Source organism: Pimephales promelas, chromosome 19 (assembly GCF_988280905.1).
Source record: "Pimephales promelas chromosome 19, fPimPro1.hap1.1, whole genome shotgun sequence".
NCBI classification, from domain to species: domain Eukaryota; kingdom Metazoa; phylum Chordata; class Actinopteri; order Cypriniformes; family Leuciscidae; genus Pimephales; species Pimephales promelas.
In genome coordinates, this window is record NC_142787.1 from 4225553 (window position 1) to 4249371 (window position 23819).

General features: G+C 38.0%; 1 protein-coding gene across 3 annotated transcripts in view; it reads right to left on the reverse strand.

Annotated features, from left to right (window-relative positions):
- cpeb4b (cytoplasmic polyadenylation element binding protein 4b) overlaps positions 1 to 23819 on the reverse strand; it is a 49000-nt gene that overhangs the window by 15303 nt on the left and 9878 nt on the right. For all 3 annotated transcript variants that reach the window (XM_039687955.2, XM_089123922.1, XM_039687954.2), the window contains exon 3: positions 12222 to 12312. In XM_039687955.2, coding sequence (XP_039543889.1) covers positions 12222 to 12312 — 91 coding nt within the window. The remainder of the gene's footprint in view (positions 1 to 12221; positions 12313 to 23819) is intronic.

Below are 23819 nucleotides of genomic sequence, written 5' to 3' on the forward strand. Positions count from 1 at the left end.
CACAGCCACGTCCAAGTGATCTGAGGGCTGAGGCGTGTGTTAACAAAAGGTAAAACGATATAAATACTGTTCGTTTTCTCACACAAACCGCTCGTTTCGTGTCTTAGGCCATCAATGTGTACTTACATTTACGAGTCATTAAATCATGTTTAATTTGGACTTCTCTGTGCATGCTTTTTTGAGGTGGTGACCATAGACCTCCATTATATGACCGACAGACACGAACGGTTCTGTTATACCAGCCTATGTTATACCATTACTAATAATATTTTTCTTCAAAATTGAAATGCTTTTAGAACACCATTTTTAGTTTATACAACCAAACTGATTCGCACATTGTCATAAAAACAAGCACCCAGTAAATAAACTGATGTACTGTAAGTCTCGTCAATCTACAGTCAAAAAAGAAAAACAAAAAAAACAAAAAAAACAAATCTAAAACATTTCTTGGGTTCAGCAGTTGAAATTGTTTCAAGAAATTTCTCAGAAAGAACAACATATTTAGGTAGTAACGCTGTTTTAAAACAACACCAATGTCTAAAGAAACATCCCTAACCATAAAAATTAACAATAAAAAAAATATGATTCAAACAACTTTACAGTAATATGAGTTTGGACAAAAATAGGAAGGCTTATAGGAAGGCTTGAACCCACCCAAACCCTCCAATAAAAACGCTCCGGCTTGACCCAGACTGGCTTATTTCAATGTAAAAACAGAAAACCTCGCCGAAAGCAACATGTTCGCAGGTATGTTCTAGGCGTGTGTATGAATATTCGAATGATATATATATATATTTTTAAAATGCCCATCCCTAGTACGGGTATAACGATATTCGAACCGAAAAACCACGATACAGAACTCACGATTCGAATCGCGATACTCTTATTGCGTACCGAACACGCCCCGCCCCCTGCTACCCCGGCCCCGCCCAGCCGGCTCAAGTGTACAGTACACAACAAATTCAGTTTTGTAGCCTAACCACAATCAACACCAAATAACAAGCTCCGTGTTTTGTTACTTTAGATAATAAGTATGGTGTAATCTTTCAAATTCTGTCTATTTGATCACGATATTCAAACAATAAATGGCGTTTTGGCGCTCTTTGATGTGGCGTGACAGATCGCTGTACTAGCTCCTCATTTCAAGCGGAACCACGAGTAAACGCGATCATCTCTTTCTCTGTTACAGAAAAGACTCGTGAAGGTATGTTGAAAGATACAGTATACTTACTGAAAGGCATCATAACTCGTGTAATCGCTCAATCAGTTTTTCAGCAGCGGAAAGTCGTCAATAAAACAGCTTGTCACTAGCATTATATTTAGCTCAACAGGCCAGTGATTCAGTGTCCACAACTTTGGTTCCTATAAATGAACTCTTGCACTAAATAAATGCACTATGTTAGCCTATATATTATATTTTACTTAACCCGTTAATGATATCTTGATTATTTAATGTATGTTTAAAATATCTTTCTTGAAACAGTGTAAATTATTATATTTCAATAACAAATTAGAGTAAAAACACAAGTTAGTGCAAAAACTGCATTATATTCAGTTTACATGCTTTCATACAATGCGTTGTGTGTTTATTATATCTACAAAAATAAATAGCATCTGGATTTAGGTTAAAAGTCTAGGCTACAACCTTTAATGTTTTAGTAATGTGCGGCTCTCTAAATAGTTAACAGCATTAGCAGATTTTTTTTTTAATCCTTGTGAAACAATTAATTCTAATTGAATTAATTTAAAGACAAAGACAATTTTTTAATTAAACCACTGTTTAAAAACAACAAAAAAAGCAATTTTAGCTTTCTAAACCGAACCGAGACGTCAAAACCATGGGAAAACCAAACGGTCAGTTTTATGTATCGTTACACCCCTAATCCCTAGTATGTGCGTGGTTCAGTGAGAGTCACTTGTGAACACATTAACAACGACGACGGATTCAAATCGCAAACTTAAGAACAGGTTTGACGTTCGTGGAACTCACTGAAATGGTTCACAAGAGTCATGCGAATCAGACATCAAGAACCTAAAACCTAAAAATGTTGCTCTACTCCAAGGAATAACTGATGAAAACTGTCGTCAGAAGGTGTGTTTATCCCTTGTGTTATGTTGCGGGTCAATTTGACCAGTTTAGATTTTCTAGTTGTTGGAAATACTGGTTAACCTATATATTTTTTCTTGATATTTTGTGATTTTGAAGTTTCAACATGCTGGTATTTTTTGACATATACAAACATAATTACTATTACGTTCGTGATGTTCGCGGGTCAATTTGACCCGCATATTTTAACGCTCTAATGCAACTGTACCGACCCAAAATAATAATATTTATAGGTTATATTTTGTTATTTTATCTTTTTACTACCTTATGAAGCTAAAAAATTAGGGTTTCCACACTTATTTCAATACAGAAAAATATTTTGTCAGCCACAGATGGTAAAAATTACCTTTCATTTATTTTTTCAAGCTACCTGATATATTATGAAACCTTTGTTTTTTTTTCTTGATATTTTGTGACTTTTTCTCATTTATCATCATGAACATGCATGCAAAGTTTCAACATGCTGGTGTTTTTTGACATATACAAACTAAATTACTATTACGTTTGTGATGTTCGCGGGTCAGTTTGACCCTCGTAGGCAGCTATTCAAAAGCAACTGTACAGACACAAAATAAAAACATTTATTTGATGTATGTCAGGGCATCAACTCCAGTTCTAAAGTGTAAGTGTATCTAAAAGTGCTCTAACCCTAACCAAACTTGAAAAAAAGCTAAATAATGGTGTTCAGAATTAATTGCAAATTACAAATGAAAATCTTTGACAGACACAGATAGTAAAATAAGCTCTCATTTTTAAGCTCTCTTGGTGTCTGAAAATCCTACATATAAGGTTTGGTTAAAAGCTAGGTATTTCAAAGGCAGCTTCACAGACCCAAAAAAATAAATAAAAAACATTTATTTGATGTATGTTTTTGTTATGTCTGGTTTCTGTTCATTTTCAAATTTTGTCAAAACAAAACAGTTTTAAAAAATGGTTAAAACACATGTTCATTAAATCATATCTTCAGATATATATTTTTTGGAATATTTGAAAAATGTTGATATTAAAAGTTTACAGTTTGAACCTGAATCTTTGTTGGTTTTCATAGTGTGATTTTTGAGGAATTGTATTGAATCCAATTAGGGTCAATTTGACCCGAACCATAAGGGGTGTACACAGAAATCCAACATAACACAAGGGTTATAGGGTTTCGATCTTCGTCGTTTACAGTGCCTTTTTTTATGACCATTCCCAACAAATCAGAACGTAATCCGGGTGTCTCACAATACTCTCCCGGATCTAGATCACTTTCGTTCTCATGCCGAACTGCCTCTAGTAGAAGAATGAGAGGAAACATCAAGGTTTGTTTCTCTCAGTAGTGTTAACATGGCTCTGGCTGCCCCTCCTTCTGTTGTTCACTGCGAGAGCAGTCTGGTGGCCAGGGCCAGCACACCATTTTGTTGCTTTAGCAAGAACAGAGAGCTCTTTTACAAGCAAAGGACAATACTGGAAGCTATTCAAAGCAACTTGTACACTGGACTACTTCTGTTCCCCCGTCTCTTGTTTGTCATCTCTGCCACACTGGGCTGGTGTCTGCAGGGTCACTCTTCTGGATCTGAGGGGGCAGTTATGCTCTTCTACAGAGACGCTGACCCCGAGGCTTGTACTAATTTGGTTATTAAATTACAATGTGAGAGAGAGCAGTTTTGATTCAAGAAACCATCCAACAGAGATTTCATTGTGTGTGTTTTTAAAAATCCAAAGTAAGTTTTAAAGGGTTGCAAGTTCACTTTTAAAAAACACTTCACTTTTGCTGATAATTTACTCACCCCCATGTCATCCAAGATGTCCATGTCTTTCTTTCTTCAGTCGAAAAGAAATTAAGGTTTTTGATGAAAACATTCCAGGATTTTTCTCCATATAATGGACTTCAATGGGAACCAAACGGTTCAAGGTCCAAATGAGAATTTCAGTGCAGCTTCAACGGGCTTTAAACGACACCAGACGATGAATAAGGGTCTTATCAAGCGAAACGATCGCTCATTTAAAAAATAAATAACAAAGATTTAGTTTTATAAGCTCAAATAGTCGCCTTGGTCTGTTCTGTGATGTGCGCTCGTGACTCTCCCGTTCGAACTCGTTCATCAAAATGAACAAATCTCTTCCTGGGTCGACTCGTTCATTTCGTTCGTTGAATGAACCAAATGACACGAAAAAAGATTTGTTCAAATGAGCGATCGTTTCGCCTGATAAGACCCTTATTCATTGTCTGGAATCGTTTAAAGCCATTTGTAACAGTTTGTACTGAAACTGTCTTTTGGACCTTGAACCGTTTGGTTCCCATTGAAGTCCATTATATGGAAAATCCTGGAATGTTTTCATCAAAAACCTTACTTTCTTTTCGACTGAAGCAAGAAAGACATGGACATCTTGGATGACATGGGGGTGAGTAAATTATCAGCAAAAGTTTTTTTTAAAAGTGAACTACTCCTTTAAGCATGGTCAAAAAGTGTAAAAATACAAAATCTGACATCAAATGCTCCTGTTTAAAGTAAAGTCATGATATAGCATTTGCATCCCATTTTTACTTCAGTAACATGATTTGTTGTGAACTTCAATGAGTAAAAATAAAATGGCAAAATAGTACCAGGCCTGAATGAATTCAAGTTGATTGTGAAGGTCAATCCTGAAACAGCGCGTCTAACACCATGAATCTGCAAGCTAAACTAAACTACATTTGACCTGGGCTGTGAGCTTACAGTCTGAGCTGAATCTGATGAGACAAAAGAGACCGTCTGAAAAGCAAATAAAACGAGGAGAGGGGCTGTAAAGCAAAAACAAACAGCAAGAACAATCTGATTCACAAACAAATGATTTTTATGAGCCGTTTTCTATTGGGAATCACTCAAAAGCACCCACAAACTAGGGCTGGGTAAAAATATCGATTCATCAATGCATTGCAATTTTTTGCTTCTCAATTCAATATCGATTCATCAAATCCTATGAATCGATTCAGCCATCCAGGCCAGTGGCGGCGCTGTGGGCTACACTCTAGTGAGAGCGTTCAGCGTTGTACAAGTCACGCTTTAGCCCTTAGCAAAATAGCGCGATGACGGACAGCAGCTGCACTCCGTTCAAGCCTGAGTCAAGACTGCACCGCCAACATTAAAAGCCGACGTTTGGGCTCATTTTGGATTCCACTGTAAGCCGGGAACTATGGAAGCTTGTTTCCGCCACAAAATGGAAAATAAAAAAGGTAATTGCGACTTTTTATCTCACAATTCTGACTTTTTTTTCTCACAATTGGGAGTTTACCTCTCGCAATTCTGACTTTATTTCTCAGAATTGCAAGATATAAAGTCAGAATTGCGAGATATAAAGTCACAATTGCGTGATATAAAGTCGCAATTGGGTGTTATAAAGTCAGAAATGCGAGATATAAAGTCACAATTGCGTGATATAAAGTCGCAATTGGGTGTTATAAAGTCAGAATTGCGAGATATAAAGTCACAATTGCGTGATATAAAGTCGCAATTGGGTGTTATAAAGTCAGAAATGCATGATATAAAGTCAGAAATGTGTGATATAAAGTCAGAATTGCGTGATATAAAGTCAGAAATGCATGATATAAAGTCAGAAATGCATGATATAAAGTCAGAATTGCGTGATATAAAGTCAGAAATGCATGATATAAAGTCTATGAGATAAAAACTTCTGAGAGGGAAAAAGGTTAGTATTTTTTCCCCCTTAGAATTGGCCTGTGTGATCAGCTATTAAGTGTTATTGTTTACAAAATTATAATTATAATATAATATTGCACTTTTATATTGTCAGAGCAGTTACTGAATCAACATCTGACTCACTTACTGAACTTTCAGAGCGGCGAAACTTTAATTAGGAAAATTACAGACTGACTGTAAATATAACAATGTGCAGTTGAACATAAAGCTGCATCTATTTTGTTATTTTACAGGATAACGTGCACAAATAAATTAAATTTGATTTCACGTTGACTCTACCAGTAATCACTTTATTGCAGGTGTTCTTATTAATACCATTAATGAAAAGAAAAAAAACTGCACATTGAACCAAAATGCAACGGTTCCCTTCAAAACACTAAAATAACAAGTTTACAAACTCTCGATGTCCTAAAACCAGGCTGATGTGTTTATAAAGAACTTCAGCGTTAGAGACGCCACTGTTTGTAGGTCAACACAGAGCTGTATCTCTCTTTTTGCTCTGTTTGTGTGTATGCGAGTGTGTATGTGGGCGTGCAATGATTCAGCACTAATGGGCCGCTTTTTACAGCTGCTCACTATCACACCAAAAAGTGTAACACCACATCTGTTGTGAAATCTACACAAGTGTGCAAGAAAATGCAGGGTAGAGAATGCCACTGGAGAGCACAAAGGTAACAAGTCTCCAAAGACAAAAAGAAAACGTTTTAATGCCCGTTCACTTTTGTTTTTTTCATTCTGCTCAATTGGGAAATAACAAGCAGCTGTAGCCAGCAGCAGTGAGTGACCATAAAGAAAGATTAGATCCACTGTCTGCTCCAGAACATGCTCTAATACACGCTTGAAATAACATCATTAACTGCTGGTTGAATGCATACAACTGATATCAAACGTGAAGCCTCCAGGACTTCATCAGTTTTCAGCTTCCGCAAAAGAAGAATATGAAAGTGATGCAACAACCAACAAATTTTCAAAAACAATAAATGGGACACTGGTCACAGAACTGGAGCTTAATCAAATCAACATATGATTTCCAACAAAAAGCTGAGAAAATTATCTTTTCGTCAAAGACTGTGTCAGAATCGGATTCAGAACGATGATGAATACAGAGTAGATCGAGTCCTTCAAACCCCCCAAAGCTTGCACAGTTTCGACGTATTTGGGCCTGTTCACATATCACAATTTTTGCACTCTTATGCTACGTTCACACCGGACGCGAATAGGGCGTCAGGCGCGAATGATTTCAATGTTAAGTCAATGCAAAGACGCTTTACGCGCGCGAAAAATTCCTGCGGCGCGAATGAGGCGTGGAGCGCGGCGCGGAAGACGCGAATACGCCTCATTCGCGCGTCAGGTTGGCGCGAATTGAGCGTTGTGCATTCACGCGTTTGACGCGAATTCGCATCTGCCGCCCGAGTTGAAAAATCTGAACTTTGGCGTGAATTCGCGCCGCGTTAACCAATCAGGAGCCTAGCTGCTTGCTCACGTGGTGAAGTATCTGGATGCTTCAGTAAATTATTTTGTTAATATGACTAAATGCATGGTGGGATTATGCACAACAAAGCAAATGTTTTATCACTTAAAACATTATTTCTATATAGAAAATGTTCATTTTGTATTGAATGTTATTCATTCCATATCTAGAAATAGTATTATGTTGTAAAGACAATCAACATACTGGCATAAATTCGTGTCTGGACGTGAGAGAGAGAAAAAAAAAAACCACAGGACAGGTTAATAACTTTTGAAGGCTGGCTCTATTTATCATCAAAACAAAAATAAATGACAGCTAGATTAGATGGATGAGGGCGAGGGTGATCCTCGCTCAGATGCGGGACAACAGGTCATCAAACTGGGCACGTGACAGGCGGAAGCTCTTGGAGCGAGCAAATGGTGAAACTCGCCAAACGGTTCGACTCCGAAGGGTCCGGTGGACACAAATGTACGGCGACGATGATCCCCACGCCGCTGTTCTGCTCTCCAGAGTAAATACAGAGCGGTAACTCTTGATGAATGCTCGGTCGACATAAAAACAATGGCCGCCAACGGATTTTGATTCTGACGCGCGTAAATTTCGCTTCAAACTTTACGCGCGCCAGTTTCGCTCTTGACACGCGAATTAACACTAGTGGTCAAGCGTCAAACTAGACGCGTCAGGCGCGAATTTGACACGCGATTCGCGTCCGGTGTGAACGTAGCATAAAGTTCGTTATTTCAAATATTGGCGCGCGGCATGCGCACTCATAATGGAAGCGCTCATTTTTTTCAAGCGGGTCTGTGCCGCATCGAGATAAAAACAACTCAACTTTTCAGAATGCCACTTGCGGCAACATAAGTAGGGCTGAAACGAATAGTCGACGTTGTCGACAAATATCTTTGTTGTCAAGTAGTCGTTTGATCTCAATGATCGTCCAATATCGCGATTTGACCACTACGGCGCTGTGGCGCAAGAGTGTAATGCAGCCCTTACAAATGCTGTTGTGGTAAAAGAAAAACAGTGCGAATTATGACAGAGTGCAAACGAATACGAACTAGCAAGGTTTGGGACAGTTTCACAAAACTTAAAACCAACAATGCTGTCTTGTGCAATACATGCAAGGCAGAACTTGCTTTTCACGGGAGCACAACATGCATGTTGGAGCACTTAAAGAGGAAACACCCCGGCAAAAGAGGAGCCGTTGAGAATTGAGTGTTCCAGCTTTAGCTAACTAACTAGTGGTAAATTTAAAACTGAATCAAAAAGTTAAACAAACATCTTTAAGATGTTTTCTTTACACGTGAAATAAAGAAAACAGTTACAAACTGAAACAGGAAGTGTTTCTGGACCAGTGTTGTTTACATCTTGCAAAATGGTCTATATATATTTTGTTCCATAATCATGAAGATTTATAAAAGGAGATGTTAGGAAGAATATCATGGCAGTTACTTTTTCTTTTTCATATTGTAAAGTAAAAGGTGGATGAAAACGTCTCTGTCAGCTCAACTGTCATGTAAAAAAAGATTGTAATAAATATAAAATTATAATAATGGTTTGCAGATTAATATTTTACCATTTTTTCTGTACTGAAGTAAATGACCCTTTTTCTGTTTCAGTTCTAAGAAAAGCAGTGGTCCTATTAAACAACGCTTAGAGAGCATTTGTGTGTGATTTGAGTTCAACTTAAAGAGAATGACCCGTTTAGTTGGTTCAAAGTTCATTTCAAAAGCTGAACGCTGAATTTTCTTTTTTATATTATAGTAAGAATATGTATAACTCAATGTTTTAAATTGAAAAAGCTAAATAATCGTTCCAAACTTGATGATTAGCCGGCAAAAAGATTGACGATCAGTCGATTAATCGTTCTAATAATCGTTAGATTAATTGATTATCAAAATAATCGTTTGTTGCAGCCCTAACCATAAGCGCACAGTAGGTCACGTGACAAGAACCAACCGGAGCGCAACCGCCCTAGCGTTTGGAAAAAGGAGAATGTGGCGCGCCCAGCGTTTTCTACACGTTTTTAGGCGCTATATGTGAATCCGGCCTTTCTCTGTAATGCTAGGCCGTTTTGATCTACATGCGGCTAAACGTTTGCGGCTCTATTATGTTTAACGCAGATCTTCTTTGATTGTTTTTGGATCTGATGATTCTGTACTATTTCAGAAGGTCTGTAATAGGGTTGGGCGACGTCTACCAATTTGGCATCAGACGATGTCTATAGTGAAACATCACGATGGACGATGATATCGGGAGGGAGTGTGTGTGTGTGTGTGTGTGGGGGGGGGGGGGTATTTTCGTAATATTCTCATTTTCCACTACATATTTTCCTCTATATCTTATCAGCAATTTCGAATTCGGCACTCTCTACAGCAGCTGAGCACAGAGCGAGTCTATGGAGCGAATGTACAGTGACATGACTGCCAGATTCAAACTGCGTGCTTGCGCTATGGCTCTCTTCCGGCTTAATAATAACAGTCACAGCGCCAAATAAACATGAATGAACATCTGAAAGTATGTTAAAAGATAGACTACAACTTATCGAAATCCGTATCATGTCACATTGATTCGCTCAATCAGCGTTTCAACCGTGGAAAGACGTCAGTTAAACAGCTTGTAATAAATGTAATGTATCGTCATATTTACCTCAGAAAACCCACATAAACTTGTTAGTCAGCTAGAAAAAATAACTCTAGAGACGAGCATTTTGCTAAATATGTACACCATATTACATATGCATTATAATCTTAATGTTCTTCAATATTTAATGCATATTTGAATCAATCTGGCAAGTTTTTATGACGGCCACCATTTAAATGTTTATATTTCATATAATCTTCTTATTATAAAAATAAATAAAAGTGTAATTTAAGTGTTTGTATGGCTACAAAACAGTTCATTATTACCTTCATATTAGGCTAATGAAGCCTATTGGCTACAACTAGACTCCCATAGTTTACAGCATTTAAGAGATTTGATTCCCTTGAGAAAAATGGCCATTTATTGTAACTGATATCCAAAATAATCGATATTGAATCGAAATCGAATCGAAAGCTTGTGAATCGAAATCGAATCGAATTGTGAAATTTGTCTCAATACCCAGCCCTCTAATATATATTATATCAAAACAATAGATTTTTAGTTTGTAAAATACACAATGGTGTCTATGGAAGCAGAAATAACAACCCATTCAAATAATTGACGACGGTTTTTATACATATCAGATAGATACTGTGTAAATAATTATAAAGTCAACTCTATTTTTCTCGGCCACTTACTTTCATGTATTTTGGGAGAAACTGATGAATTCCCGCACTGTAATAAATCCAACAGACAGAAATATCTGAACTACGGCCCAAACACGGCGTCCATCTCACGTTACAGATAAAGATCTTTATCTTTCCTTTTCTTAAACGACAAAACAAACTCACTAACACATTTGAGAATCGGAATATGAGAATGGTAAGCATCATGATATGGTAAGCGGGGGGGGAGGGGGGGGATGCCATCTAAACCTCGTTATCTGACGATGATATCGTCCATCGGCCGAACCCTAGTCTGTAACAGTAATGCCTCCTTCCGTATAACAGCGAAGTAGTGTTGTCACGGTACCAAAATTTCAGTATTCGGTACCAATACCAGTTAAAATTCACGGTTCTCGGTACCAATTTCGGTACCAAAGCTTAGTTTAAATTTACATATATTTATGTGTTTATCACGGTTACAAGTATGGAAACTGTACATTTGTATTATAAACACTTTAGAAAAAGATTAGATAAAATGACCTAAAATAAACAATAGTATACACTAACACATTTTTAAAGTTGTTTGTAAAGTCTTAATCCTTTATTTATTTAATGCACAATGAATTAAGTGAACAAACATGAACAATCAGATGTTTGTAATAAATAACTTATTCAAACATTAATTAATGTTGTAAAAATATATTGTTCACTCAATGTACTGATAAGTAATGTTGATGAATGATATCTTTGTAGCATTACCATAAAACATGTTTTGTTTGACTTGACTGTCCTTTTATTTAATCTAAAACTGCATTCATATTTAGTTTTAAAAAGGCTTTTTAAACCTGCTGAGTTATAAAGGCAAGAATACGCCTAGAACTGGCACTGACATTAAATGACAATACTAATACCAGTAGCCTACTCTGGTGTCGGGTGGATACTACTGTGCTCATGTACTCGTAAAACTACCCCGAAAGCACTTTAGAGGCCGTTCACATGTCGCGCGTGTTTTTTAATTATATTTTTGCGCGTGCTTATTCTTTCCAAAGCGCTTGCTCTCACGCGGCGTCTGTCGTTGCTATGCAACGAGTTTTTATTATGAGCGCGCTTGAATCGCGCCTATATTTGAAATTGCGAATTTGCGAATGTAATCGGCCTCTTATGGCAACGTGACATTAGCCTAATCCAAGATATTTCCATATGTGGCTCTTTCCTCCTTTCTTTTCAACAAGTGGATTCAGAGAGAGAGAGAGCCATATCAGCGTTATAAAGAGGACGCAACTGTGCACGTTTCAGACATCGCGTCTAGAACAGAACTGGATTAACCTGGTACTCGGTACCTAGAAAAGCTGGTACCGTAACATTTTTTTTTTTTAGTACCGACTTGGTACCGAAGTACCGAGTTTTTTGACAACACTACAGCGAAGAGTTAAAAGTTGACCGTTTTTTTGAAAATGTCATTTGCAAGAGTCTTCAAAAGAAGTAGTATGCGACCAGAATGGTCAAACATTTGTTTAGTGCATGTTTGCATAGAAAAAGAAAAGCAGAAACGCAACTGTGTGAACGACCCCTTCCTGGAGAACAAGCCAGCTCCAGCTTCCATTTGATCACAGAGAGAGAGCAATGCAACTTAAACCACGTGAGCAGGACAAAAGTTTTTGGACATCAACGCGGTACTTTGACACACAATCTCCTTTCGTGGACTCTTATCTTACCTTTCAGAGTGTCTTGCTCAGCCCTCATGATGTCGATCAGAGAGTTCTCCAGAGAATGCATGTTAAAGCCGTCGAATGAACGGGGACGATCCTGTGAGGGGAGAAAAGGAGGATGGGTATCAAGAAAAAAACCAACTACGATGGCATTTCTCATATCCCTCAGCTCTGCGGGAGTATCCCTTTCATCTACAATAAAGCTCAAGCTGTTGTGCTTTTGTTCCTCTCAAAGAACTATATCCTGTTGAAAGGAAGTCACAAATGAAAGGCTCAACAGAGGCTCTAGATCAAAATATAAATCCAATTTGGTGCTCACTACTCACTTGACCCCTATATCATGTGGCTAATGTCTGTGTGACAACAAGTCTAATGATTGACATGACTTATAAACACAAAGGTTGAGAAAGCAACAGCGGCTTGATAAAAAAAAAACACCAGCAATGAAGTTTCAACTTGACGGTTCCTCTGGGTTTATGCGGTTGGGTTACAATGACCAACAACTCAAACCATGCGCACGGCCACACACTCATATTTAAAAGGGAGAAAGCCATCTTTAAAGGGTTAGTTCACCCAAAAATGAAAATTCTGTCAGTATTTACTCACCCTCATGTTGTTCCAACCCCGTAAGACCTTCGTTCATCTTCGGAACACAAATTAAGATATTTAAGATATTAAGATCGCTCCTGCATACAGTCCATAGGCTTCTTGAGGGACTGGCTCTTGCTGTCCTCGAAAAGTCATTAAAGACATCGTTAAAATAGTCCAAGTGACTACAGGTGCTCAATCTTAAGTTTATCAAACGACGAGAACACTTTTGTGCGCAAAAAAACAACAAAAATAACGACTTTATTTCAACTATTCACTTCCTTCTCCATGAGCCTGTAAGTCAGTTAACGTAGTGTGATTGCGTAGAGCTACGTCACACGTAGGCTCACTATTGGCCGACGCTGGTCATGTGTGTGTGATGCGTGTGACGTACAATAACAGAAGCTTACGCTATTAAACTAGTAACCTGACTCGCGCAGAGGGAGAAATAAACGAATAGTTGAAATAAAGTCGTTATTTTTGTTGTTTTTTTGCGCACAAAAGTGTTCTCGTCGTTTGATAAACTTAAGATTGAGCCCCTGTAGTCACTTGGACTATTTTAACGATGTCTTTAATGACTTTTCGAGGACAGCAAGAGCCAGTCCCTCAAGAAGCCTATGGACTGTATGCAGGAGCGATCTTAATATCTTAAATATCTTAATTTGTGTTCCGAAGATGAACGAAGGTCTTACGGGGTTGGAACAACATGAGGGTGAGTAAATACTGACAGAATTTTCATTTTTGGGTGAACTAACCCTTTAACAAAGAGATAAAGCCTGAGATTAGCTATTTACATGACAAATGACTCATACAGAGCCTAAAAAACCACAGGTTCAAGAATATTCTTACCAAGAGATCAAAATAGCCTAATTGAACAGTTGCATTAGCCAAAAAGACTGTCAGTGTGTGCAATCCCTGGAAGCTAAATTGATGGTTTTGGCATGCTCTACCAGATAAACGACAAGATTTATTATTGGATTGAGTAAAAAACAAAGATGCATCAAAATCACAGGAGAGCCTGATTGATGGGCAAGGTAAATAAATGAAGAGTTTAAATGGATTAGGATATTCCCTTTACCTCGTAATGCTATTGTCCACCAAAAGCAAACAATAAGAGAATCTAGGTCTTCCCGTCAAGGTCTAGGTCGTCCTGAAGGTCACAAAGACGTTCAACAATCACGTCAACACAGGCATAAACGCATGACCAAAGCATTAGAGTAACAAACCTTCGCACGTGAAGGGGTGACAGAGTTCCCTTCAAATAATGTCTACGCCAATTAGGGGTGTCAATTTACCATGACAATTACCATGATCAATTGTCTTTTTAAATTACGATCAATTAACCGTATGTAGCCAACAACATGACAGGGTGTGCAAATGCTGCTTAAAACCACATGTTTCTCACTAAAAGAATGGGAAGGGTAGTAAGTCTAAATTAAGGGCTAGTACGATAGTAAAATGAGTCGATGTGATTGATCATTTAAATTATTTAATAATCAAATATAATGACCGATACAACATACATTCCCTTAAAGCTCCTATACATGACTTCACTTTAGCCCAGATCTGTACATTTCTACGCGAGTGTGATGTTGTATGACAATAGTGTATGATGTCCAGTTTTTCCTCTTATAACCATTAACAAAGTCTGCAAGTATATAACGCATAGTGCTTTAAATCAGTCCAAATTTTTAAAGTCATACAGTGTATTCCAGCATTATATGTGGAATCATGCTTTGTATTCCCATTCTTGCATTGTGCGATTCAGGAATAAAACAACCCATAGCCCATTTAGAACTAATCTTAAATTATACATACTACACTGTAATTTTTTTTAAATCTGTTAAATTAAAAACCCGGCAGCTGTGGTTGATATACTGTAAAAAATATGGTAGCAACATTTTAGGTTTTATAGACTTAACTTAAATTTACAGTTAAAATGTTTATTTCAAAATCTGATATAAATGTTAATTTACCGACATATTGAAGTACTAATGTCTATTTTGTGCCACTGTAATACACTGACAAACAAATGATGAATCAAAGCTCATCACAAGCAGCTTTTCTACAAGCTGAGAAAGTTCATGATAATATTCAGAAACTGCACATTGTCATTCAAACAAACACTAAACACCATCATGGTAACACGCGTGAAATTTTAAATGCAACAAACATTAATTTAACAACATTAAATGTTAGATAAAACAGATTTAAAAAAAAACTATGAAGAAAAAGTTATTTCAACAAAAATACATCAAATGTGAAGTGCAGGGAATTGTGGGAATGTCAATATAAATTTTTTTCACTGTAAATTATACAATGATTTGTTATTTTTTCATGTCTACGCAATACTACGCACATGGCACCGTTTATCGTTAATATAACACGCGAACCCAAGGCGTCATAAATCCTTTAGCGTTAATATGAGACTAGCCTACCCTACCCCACACCTAAACCTACCCATCACAGCGCGTTATATTAACGATAACGGGTGCGATGTGCGTAGTATTTCGCCGTTTTGTCATATAGCGTCATATTTGACGCTAAAGGATGACAATGCGCTGGTCATTCATAAAAGTATCGATACTAATAAATTTAGGTATCGGGAGGTTTTTCATTTCCGAGTATTGCGATACTTTTGAAGTATCGGTGCATCGTGCATAGGGTTGGGTATCGTTTGAATTTGAACGATTCTGATTCTGATTCCGATTCCTTGTTTCGATTCCGGTTCCTAACGATTCTCGATTCCGATTCTTTTAAGAGGCAGGGTCAAAAAAAGTTTAGCTAACCTTGCTAACCAATGGCCTTTCTGAAGGAAATAATCCTTTCTGAAGGAAATACTCCTTCTGTAAACATACTCCTTTTGTCACAAATTTTGCATTTTGCCGAGATTTCGTCAACGTAAGGTACTCATGTTCGACTCGCGTGGTTATGCCAACACTTCCGGTAGACGCTTCTTCATTGGTGTTGTTCAGCGTTTTTTTCTTCCGCTCGGCGGACTGTGAATATCGAAACTAGGAATCGAAATTTTAACTTTTGAACGATTCCGGGAAAAACGAAAAGTTAGTCCCGATTCCAATCGATACTCGATTCTCGATACCCAACCCTAATCGTGCAACACTATTTTAAACACACGAAACCTGTCCACTGCAACATATACGATGCCACCAGGTTCAGCTAGCTATTTATATAAATAGCTACCGTGTTGTACCCAAGCTCCAGCATGATTAACGGCACAATCTGCTCGTGCTCAGTCAGATCTGGCAACTGCTGGGACCTTCAGAGCACCACTCATCCCCCTCAGCTTAGAGAGGCCGTGTGCTCACGCAGGGCACTTATGCCACTGATGCCGAACACGAGAGCAGGCCAAAGGCCGCATTCAGAATAGCTGCACGGAGTATTCTGCCGAGAGCCCTTCGATGAAGAACCAACCCCATTGAAAAAACTGCATTATATACACCATGTCTTATTAAAAAGGCGTTAATAAGCACATCCCACACCTTAACGCGAGAGCTATTTCGGGTTTAACTATAATTAGACTGTGCACAGGGCTTGCTGACTCAAAGGCCTTTACCCACCAGGGGCATGTTTTCAGGTCATCATAGTTCAAGCGATATGGAAAAAAGCCTGCTGTGAGCTTTTCAGAACGGGACCTTGATGGAACACCCTGATGTGAGTGATTAAGCGTGGCATGTTACGGGTGATTTTAGGAACGACGTTAATCTGAAATGTCATGGCTAAACTAATGAAAAGGGGAGACGGGGAGAATGAGCGGCAAAGGCTTGACATTGTTTTTTATGTTGCAGCAAAAGGAATTTCAAAGCCTTCCACATCAAATCACTCTAAAGCCTATTAATCTGGCCTTTCTGCACGGTTGGGAAGGCAGGGGGTATGGAAACTTTCCACAGGGGAGCGCAACTTACTCCGCTGATAAAGTAATTAAAGTGTAGAAACTGAGCTCTCGCTCAGATAGATGGTCAAATAACAATGAGCGCCATGGTCATATCCCAGTCGTGGACCTTTTCCCATTGGAGAACTTTATGACAAAATCCTGAAAAATATATATTACAACAGTATCATTTACTACGGCAGCATCCCACAAATAAATACAATTTCAGAACTCAAGAGTTGAAGGAAAGAATGAAGCCAAGTTCACCCGGAGTCACCCTCATGTTGTTCTAAACCCAATAAATGTAAATTAACATATTTTAATGAAACCTGAGGTTCATTTCCCTCCACCTAAAGTCCAAGTAACCAAAACTTTGAAGATCCAAAAACGTCATAAAACGTGTCGTACAAATCCGTATGAATCAAGCAGCGTCATCCAAGTCTTGTGAGGACATTCAATCACTTAAAGGAGTAGTTCACTTTTCAAAAAACGTTTGCTGATAATTTACTCACCCCCATGTCATCCAAGATATCCATGTCATTCATTCTTCAGTCGAAAAGAAATTAAGGTTTTTGATGAAAACATTCCAGGATTTTTTTTCCATATAATGGACTTCAATGGGAACCAAACGGTTCAAGGTCCAAAAGACAGTTTCAGTGCAAACTGTTCAAAGGGCTTTAAACGATTCCAGACGATAAATAAGGGTCTCATCAAGCAAAACGGTCGATCATTTAAAAAAAAAAATTAACAAAGTTTACGTTTTATAAGCTCAAATGGTCGTCTTGCTCTGTTCTGTGATGCGCGTTCGTGAATCTCCTGTTCAAACTCGTTCATCAAAATGAACAAATCTTTTTTCGTGTCATTTGGTTAATTCAACGAACGAAATGAACGAGTTGACTCGGGAAAAAATTTGCTCATTTTGATGAACGAGTTCGAATAGGAGAGTCACGCATCACAGAACAAAGCAAGGCGACATTTGAGCTTATAAAACTTAAGCTTTGTTACTTTTTTTAAATGAGCGATCGTTTCGCTTGATAAGACCCTTATTCATCGTCTGGAATCGTTTAAAGCCCTTTTGAACAGTTTGCAGTTTGCACTAAAGCGGTCTTTTGGACCTTGAACCGTTTGGTTCCCATTGAAGTTCATTATATGGAGAAAAATCCTGGAATGTTTTCATCAAAAACCTTAATTTCTTTTTGACTGAAGAAAGAATGACATGGACATCTTGGATGATGTGGGGGTGAGTAAATTATCAGCAAAAGTTTTTTTAGAAAGTGAACTACTCCTTTAAGATTAGCAGATAAAATGTAAGCTTTTATCTAAACAATGATCGACACACATACATAGAACAAATCACACATGGTAAACACCGAAGGCCAATATGCCTGTGTGAGGCTCAAGAATCGATGAGCTTTATTCCGCACACACACGTGACGCATGGCTTCCGTGTTCACCATATGTTATGCACTCTTTGAATGAGTGTTTATATAGGCTCTCTATCTATCTATCTGTTTCTGAGGGAGTGGTTTCATAGACTCAGGAAGTCAACCGGTCGTTCGAGGACAGAGGAGAATGCGGCTGACAATAAAGGTGAAGTTGAATAAAGGTGAAGAAAAAAAAAAACACGAATACATGTTATATTGCACCCCACAAACACAATCATGCAAAGAAAAAAAGCAGTAAACGACCCCTTCAATTTAGGCTTTTATTAATCTACGAATAAAGCCCTAGATTAAATCTGTTCATCATATAAAGCAAAGAAAGCCCAGATTTGTTTCCCTGGAATTTCATTGAAGGGACAGAAACCTCTCCGGTTTGAGTTTTGATAAATTAACATTATTGGTTTTGGATTGGAACAACACGACTGAGTAAATGATGACAAATGTAAATGTTAGTCGCCCTTTAAAGCAGTTTAGCCTAAAACCATAATCAACAGAAGCCTATATATTTGTACAGGGCTCTAGACTGCGACTAAATGTCTCAATTGTGACCTTTTTCCGCCAAACGCGGAACGAAACGGCGCTACACGAATTGAACCGTGCCACACAGAGCATTCATCAGCTCGGCTCAAACGACTAGGTGAGGTAGAGCGAATGTGTTCACTTGCTGACCGGTCTCGATCACGTGAGTGACTGCGACCACTAAACAGCGCTGTGGGATCCGGTGAGAAACTTTCGAGTTCTTCTAATCAAAACACTAATGTCTCCACTCCACTAAAGCCAGATGAAACATGCTGAAAACTAGGGAAACATTGCTTGTGACAACAGGGCTATTCAACCCACAAATCACCGACATTTACTGTAGTAACACTAACTGTAACCATGGTTTTGTGGCAGAAATGTGGGATAACTAATGTGAATTGTTATATAATATCATAATTATAACATAGACATGCATTTAAGTTTTAATGGAATGTAATTTGTTTTTGGTAGGCTTTATAAGATATGTAAATTAGACAAAATGTGTTTTACCCATGGTTATGATCTACAAATGCATGATACAATGGAAGACCAATTTTAATAAGATTAGAACAGCACAAACAGCGCTGACGTGGAAACCAGGAGACACACTTAGCCTATAGAAGGCTTTCAGTCCACAAATCAGCAACATTCACCATGGATTTAGGCTAATGTAGTAACTTAACTCTAACCATAAATATGATAATGTGACAAAAATAGTCAAACGCTTACAAGTAGCCTACTAAACATGTTATTCCAGCACTAAAAAAAATTATAATATCATACATAAATGTTTTTTTTTCTTGTTGTTGTGATAACCCACACATTTTTTGTTTATCCTTCAAAGATTGTCCTAAAACGAAAAATTTTAAGATGTTGGAAAACTCTTATTTAAAAAAAATTATCATTGTACACAGCAAGATGTTTATTGGCTATTTTCACTCCTTAATATACATGTTTTCACTACTTTTGTTTTTTAATTAAAATTAAGACAGTATGAATGATAATAACTAAAGTTAATTTCATCTACACCCTAAATTAAAGGGGTCATATAATGCCATTTTTGTACAAGTTAATATGAATGTTTAACCCTTATGCTGCATTAGGGACATTTTTGGTCTTTTGCAGTTTAATTTCTTTGACCATTTTGGCTGTTTTAATGCAAATGGTATGACATTTGGCAAAATTGTGACTTTTTGGATACATGTAAAAAATGTGATCCCATTTTGCAAAATATGTATAACACACACTGTGTAGATCAAATAGTAACACTCAGCACCATAAAGACCAAAAATGGCCCATTGAAACCCATTAAAACGTTGTTTAAATCTGAGGCTGTCAGTAATACATGAAACATGATTTTTGCACAAACATCCTTTCATTTTGAAGCAAAAGCATTATATTTGCATTATATAGTGTATTCCACCAGATGACGTCACTACATATTTATTCCCTATGGGTGGAAATGCACCTTATTTTAGGCAATAGGCAATGTTTAATAGGTGGCCATTTTTGGTCTCTAACGCGCTAAGTGGGATTTTTTGCAAAGTGGGACTGTGATAATCCAAATCTAAAGTTTTCTCTTTGCATTTAGTTTATTGAAAATAATTGAATTTTTGTGTTTTTTTCTCTTATACAAATCGATGGTTTCGCAAACAAAACTGGTAATTAAAGGGTTAAAATCCTGAAAATGAATACATTGTTGGTAGTTATGATGAGGACTGATGCTGGTTAAAAGATTTAACTTGGTAAAAGTGGAAAATAATAATAATATATAATATTTTAGGCGATGTTTAATATGTGGCCATTTTTGGTCCTTAATACACTCAACGGTGTTAAAAATCTAATGCAGCACAAGGGTTAAGGTCTAAATGAAAACGTTGTTATATACTTTTATTAAAAATTCTCATTAGTATTTTAAGAAAACACCATTTTACCTGGTCAAAATCAGCTCTGTTTTCAGCAAGCCGTTTTAGTGAATATGCCTTTAAATAATAAACCCCGCCCCTCTGTTCTGCAGGCGTGAACGCACGTGGAGTGTTGCCTTGGCAACAGTTGAAGGTTTTGGAAAGAGAATGGCACCGGGAGTCTCTGAGGACACATCTGCGCAACAGTATCAGTTTGAACTGGAGTAACTGTTCAGCAGAACAAGATGGCGGCAGCAAAGAAGTTCGACAGTTAAGGCTTGAGGACGTTTCTGAATGGTTGGTTAACGTAATGTCACTTTGATCTATCTGGCAGGGTAGTGAGATACAAACGCTGTGTTTACTGATGTAGCAGTTCCGCATCACAATCCGTACAGCGACGCTTCCGTAACATGAATCCGTACAGTGACCCTTTGAATCAAATGTACAATGAATCAAAAGTTCATTGGTCTAATCCATTAAGGGTTGCTCTGACGTTTTTGCGTGCCCGGAAGCGAGTTTTCGTGTACGGATTGTGATGCGGAACGGCTAGACGTTAGTTCATTGACAGATTGACGTTACAACTATTGGTCATGAAAAACTTTTTCCCATGATTTGCAAAGATTAATATAAAGATTAATAAAACTTTAGGTGTAGAGGGAACATAAACAGTTGGTAGCGATTATTTTTTCAGGAGCAGCTTCTTAGCAAAACCAGCTTTATACTGATCCTCGTTTATAAAGCAGTCTGGTGAGAAATGATTCACACAAACAAGAAAGTATTGATGTAGATCGAGGGGAATATTCCCTTCGTAAACAAAACTCAGCCACTGCGTCTTCAGCGGTTCGAATTTAGGAACATCAGATTGATTTCTGTGTTTGTTATTGCACCCAAGAACAGAACAACACTTAGACGCCATTCTGCTCCAGTGTATCAACAATGACGGACTATAGTGTATGATGACAGCTCGCTCAGGGCGGGTCTGTGTTGAAACACTGCTGTCAATCAACAGCCGCGGGAGGGGCGTGCCGTGTGATGTCACACGTTTGAACGGCTCGATTTGAGGCAGGGGAAAACATACTAAGGAGATTAAAACAAAACCACTGGATGGATTTTTATCATTAAATGATGGTTGTGTACAGGCACTGCCAACTTGTAAAAGTGCATATGACCCCATTAAGCTTAGTGATGTATTGTCAGCCCCAATGCTACCAGATTTTTTTTTCTTTTTTTTTTCTTTCGTAGAACTCGGTGCGAGTTCTCATTTGAGGTGATGCGGCCCTCAAATTTGAGCCTGGAGCCCTGTGAACTTAAAATAAAACTGCATATCGTAATATCTGTATGTTAAGTCTATTTATTATTAAAGAATTTGTCAATATTACAGTTATTTTGGGGAAAATTTTAATAATTGCATAGCAAGCTGATTTAAAGGGCACCTATTATGGAAAACTCACTTTTACATAGTGTTTGAACATAAATGTGTGTTGGCAGTGTGTGAGCAAAACCACCCTAGAACGATAAAAATCCATCCAGTAGTTTTTTTACAATCTCAATAAATCATATGCACTGCCTCAGAACGAGCTGTTCTGAGATCCAGGTCTTTGTGACGTAGAACGGGAGACAGGGGGTTGATTGACAGTGTGGCTGTGGCCTAGACTCCGCCCTCGGTGATCTGTACACACCATCCTTCATTGTTTCAACGACAACAGCCGGTAATGTCTCTTGGAAACTTAAATTTATGTTCTGTCGTGGACTGGACTCGTGGGTTAATCCTGTTGTTGTGGCTTAAAAGTTAATCCTCAAGTGTGGATTGTCGTCTACTGTTTGCGATCCACCGTCACCCCAGTAACAGTAAGTGTGTTTTATGATTTTTGAGCAAATAGTCTTTTCAGTCAATGTCAGCCAATAAGTTAGCCATCTTCTCACATTTGCCACAGAAGCACCTGTATGACAAGTAAACATGACGCCACAGGTCCCTCGCATAAATGTAATTTCGCTCGTACGTAGCAAACTTTATCACAGAATGTGTATGTAGTTTCAAAAAATTGCGCTAGTGTCTGTGTGTGTGTGTTGGACATCCATCATTTCAAATGGGACGCTATTACAACTCTAAAGTACAAATAATAAAATAGCATCAAATAACCATACCGAGACGTACTGGTCCATTCTCATTTGTTTATTCTGCCGGAGTCTCTTCATACTATTTATATATTCCGATTCAAACGTACGCTGAATGACATTCAATACGGCGCGTCTCTTCACTCTCTCAGTACCGACTGCCTGCCATAGGTATCAAGTTACGCCGTCATCCAAAGGCAGGGCGGGGATATGCAGCTCATTTGCATTTAAGGTGGAATACCCCCTGAAACAGCTCATTTTTAAGCAGGCCCCAAAATGACATTTTCAAATGGTTATAATAAATTAACTGTGGGGTATTTTGAGCTGAAACTTCACAAATACATTCTGGGGACACCTGAGACCAATATTACATCTTGTAAAAAGGGGCATAATAGGTGCCCTTTAAGGTGTGCCCCTAAATTTTCTGCTTGCACTCCTAAAATTTTCAGTCAGGGGCAACAGCGCTCCTAGAAAAAAGTTAGTCTGGACTAGGGCTGGGCGATATATCGAGTATGTACGATGTATCGTTATATTTTTTTGAAACGATATGGAATGAGGCAATACCGTTTATATCGATACAGTAGTTTGATATGAGCACATCTGAAAAATAGCGGAGGTTGCAGTGTGAGCTGCTGCAGTGAAAGTAGCTAGGCTACGTAGTACAATTTGTCCTAAACATGACACAAGCTTATATTAATTGCGTCAAAATCACTTTGATATAGTTAACAAGTTTAAGGCAGCTTGCCGCCCTGTCAAATGCTCTGACAGACACTGTTGCTGACTGACAGATATACTTGCGCTGTTTAATGCGTTTGAGATGTGGTGCTTTCCTCAGTGCTCAACTTACATTTCACAGGTATATTCTCCATCTGTAAATGTTAGAAAGTAAAGCAAATATGTCCATTTCACAACAAATATGTCCATGTCAGAAGAGGACGAGCTTCTGCAAGTGAATCTCCGCTAAAATTCATGCTTCCTTGAACGAGCGCCGGCGCGCGCATGCGCGTGAATAGTACTACGTAGTACGCAATAATTCTGACTAAAATAAACATATTGCTAAAATATTTGTTGTTGGAGAAAATAAATGTGCCATATGTGGAATTTTAAACCTACAAGTATATATTTTTTATGAAAGTGAAAGTGATTA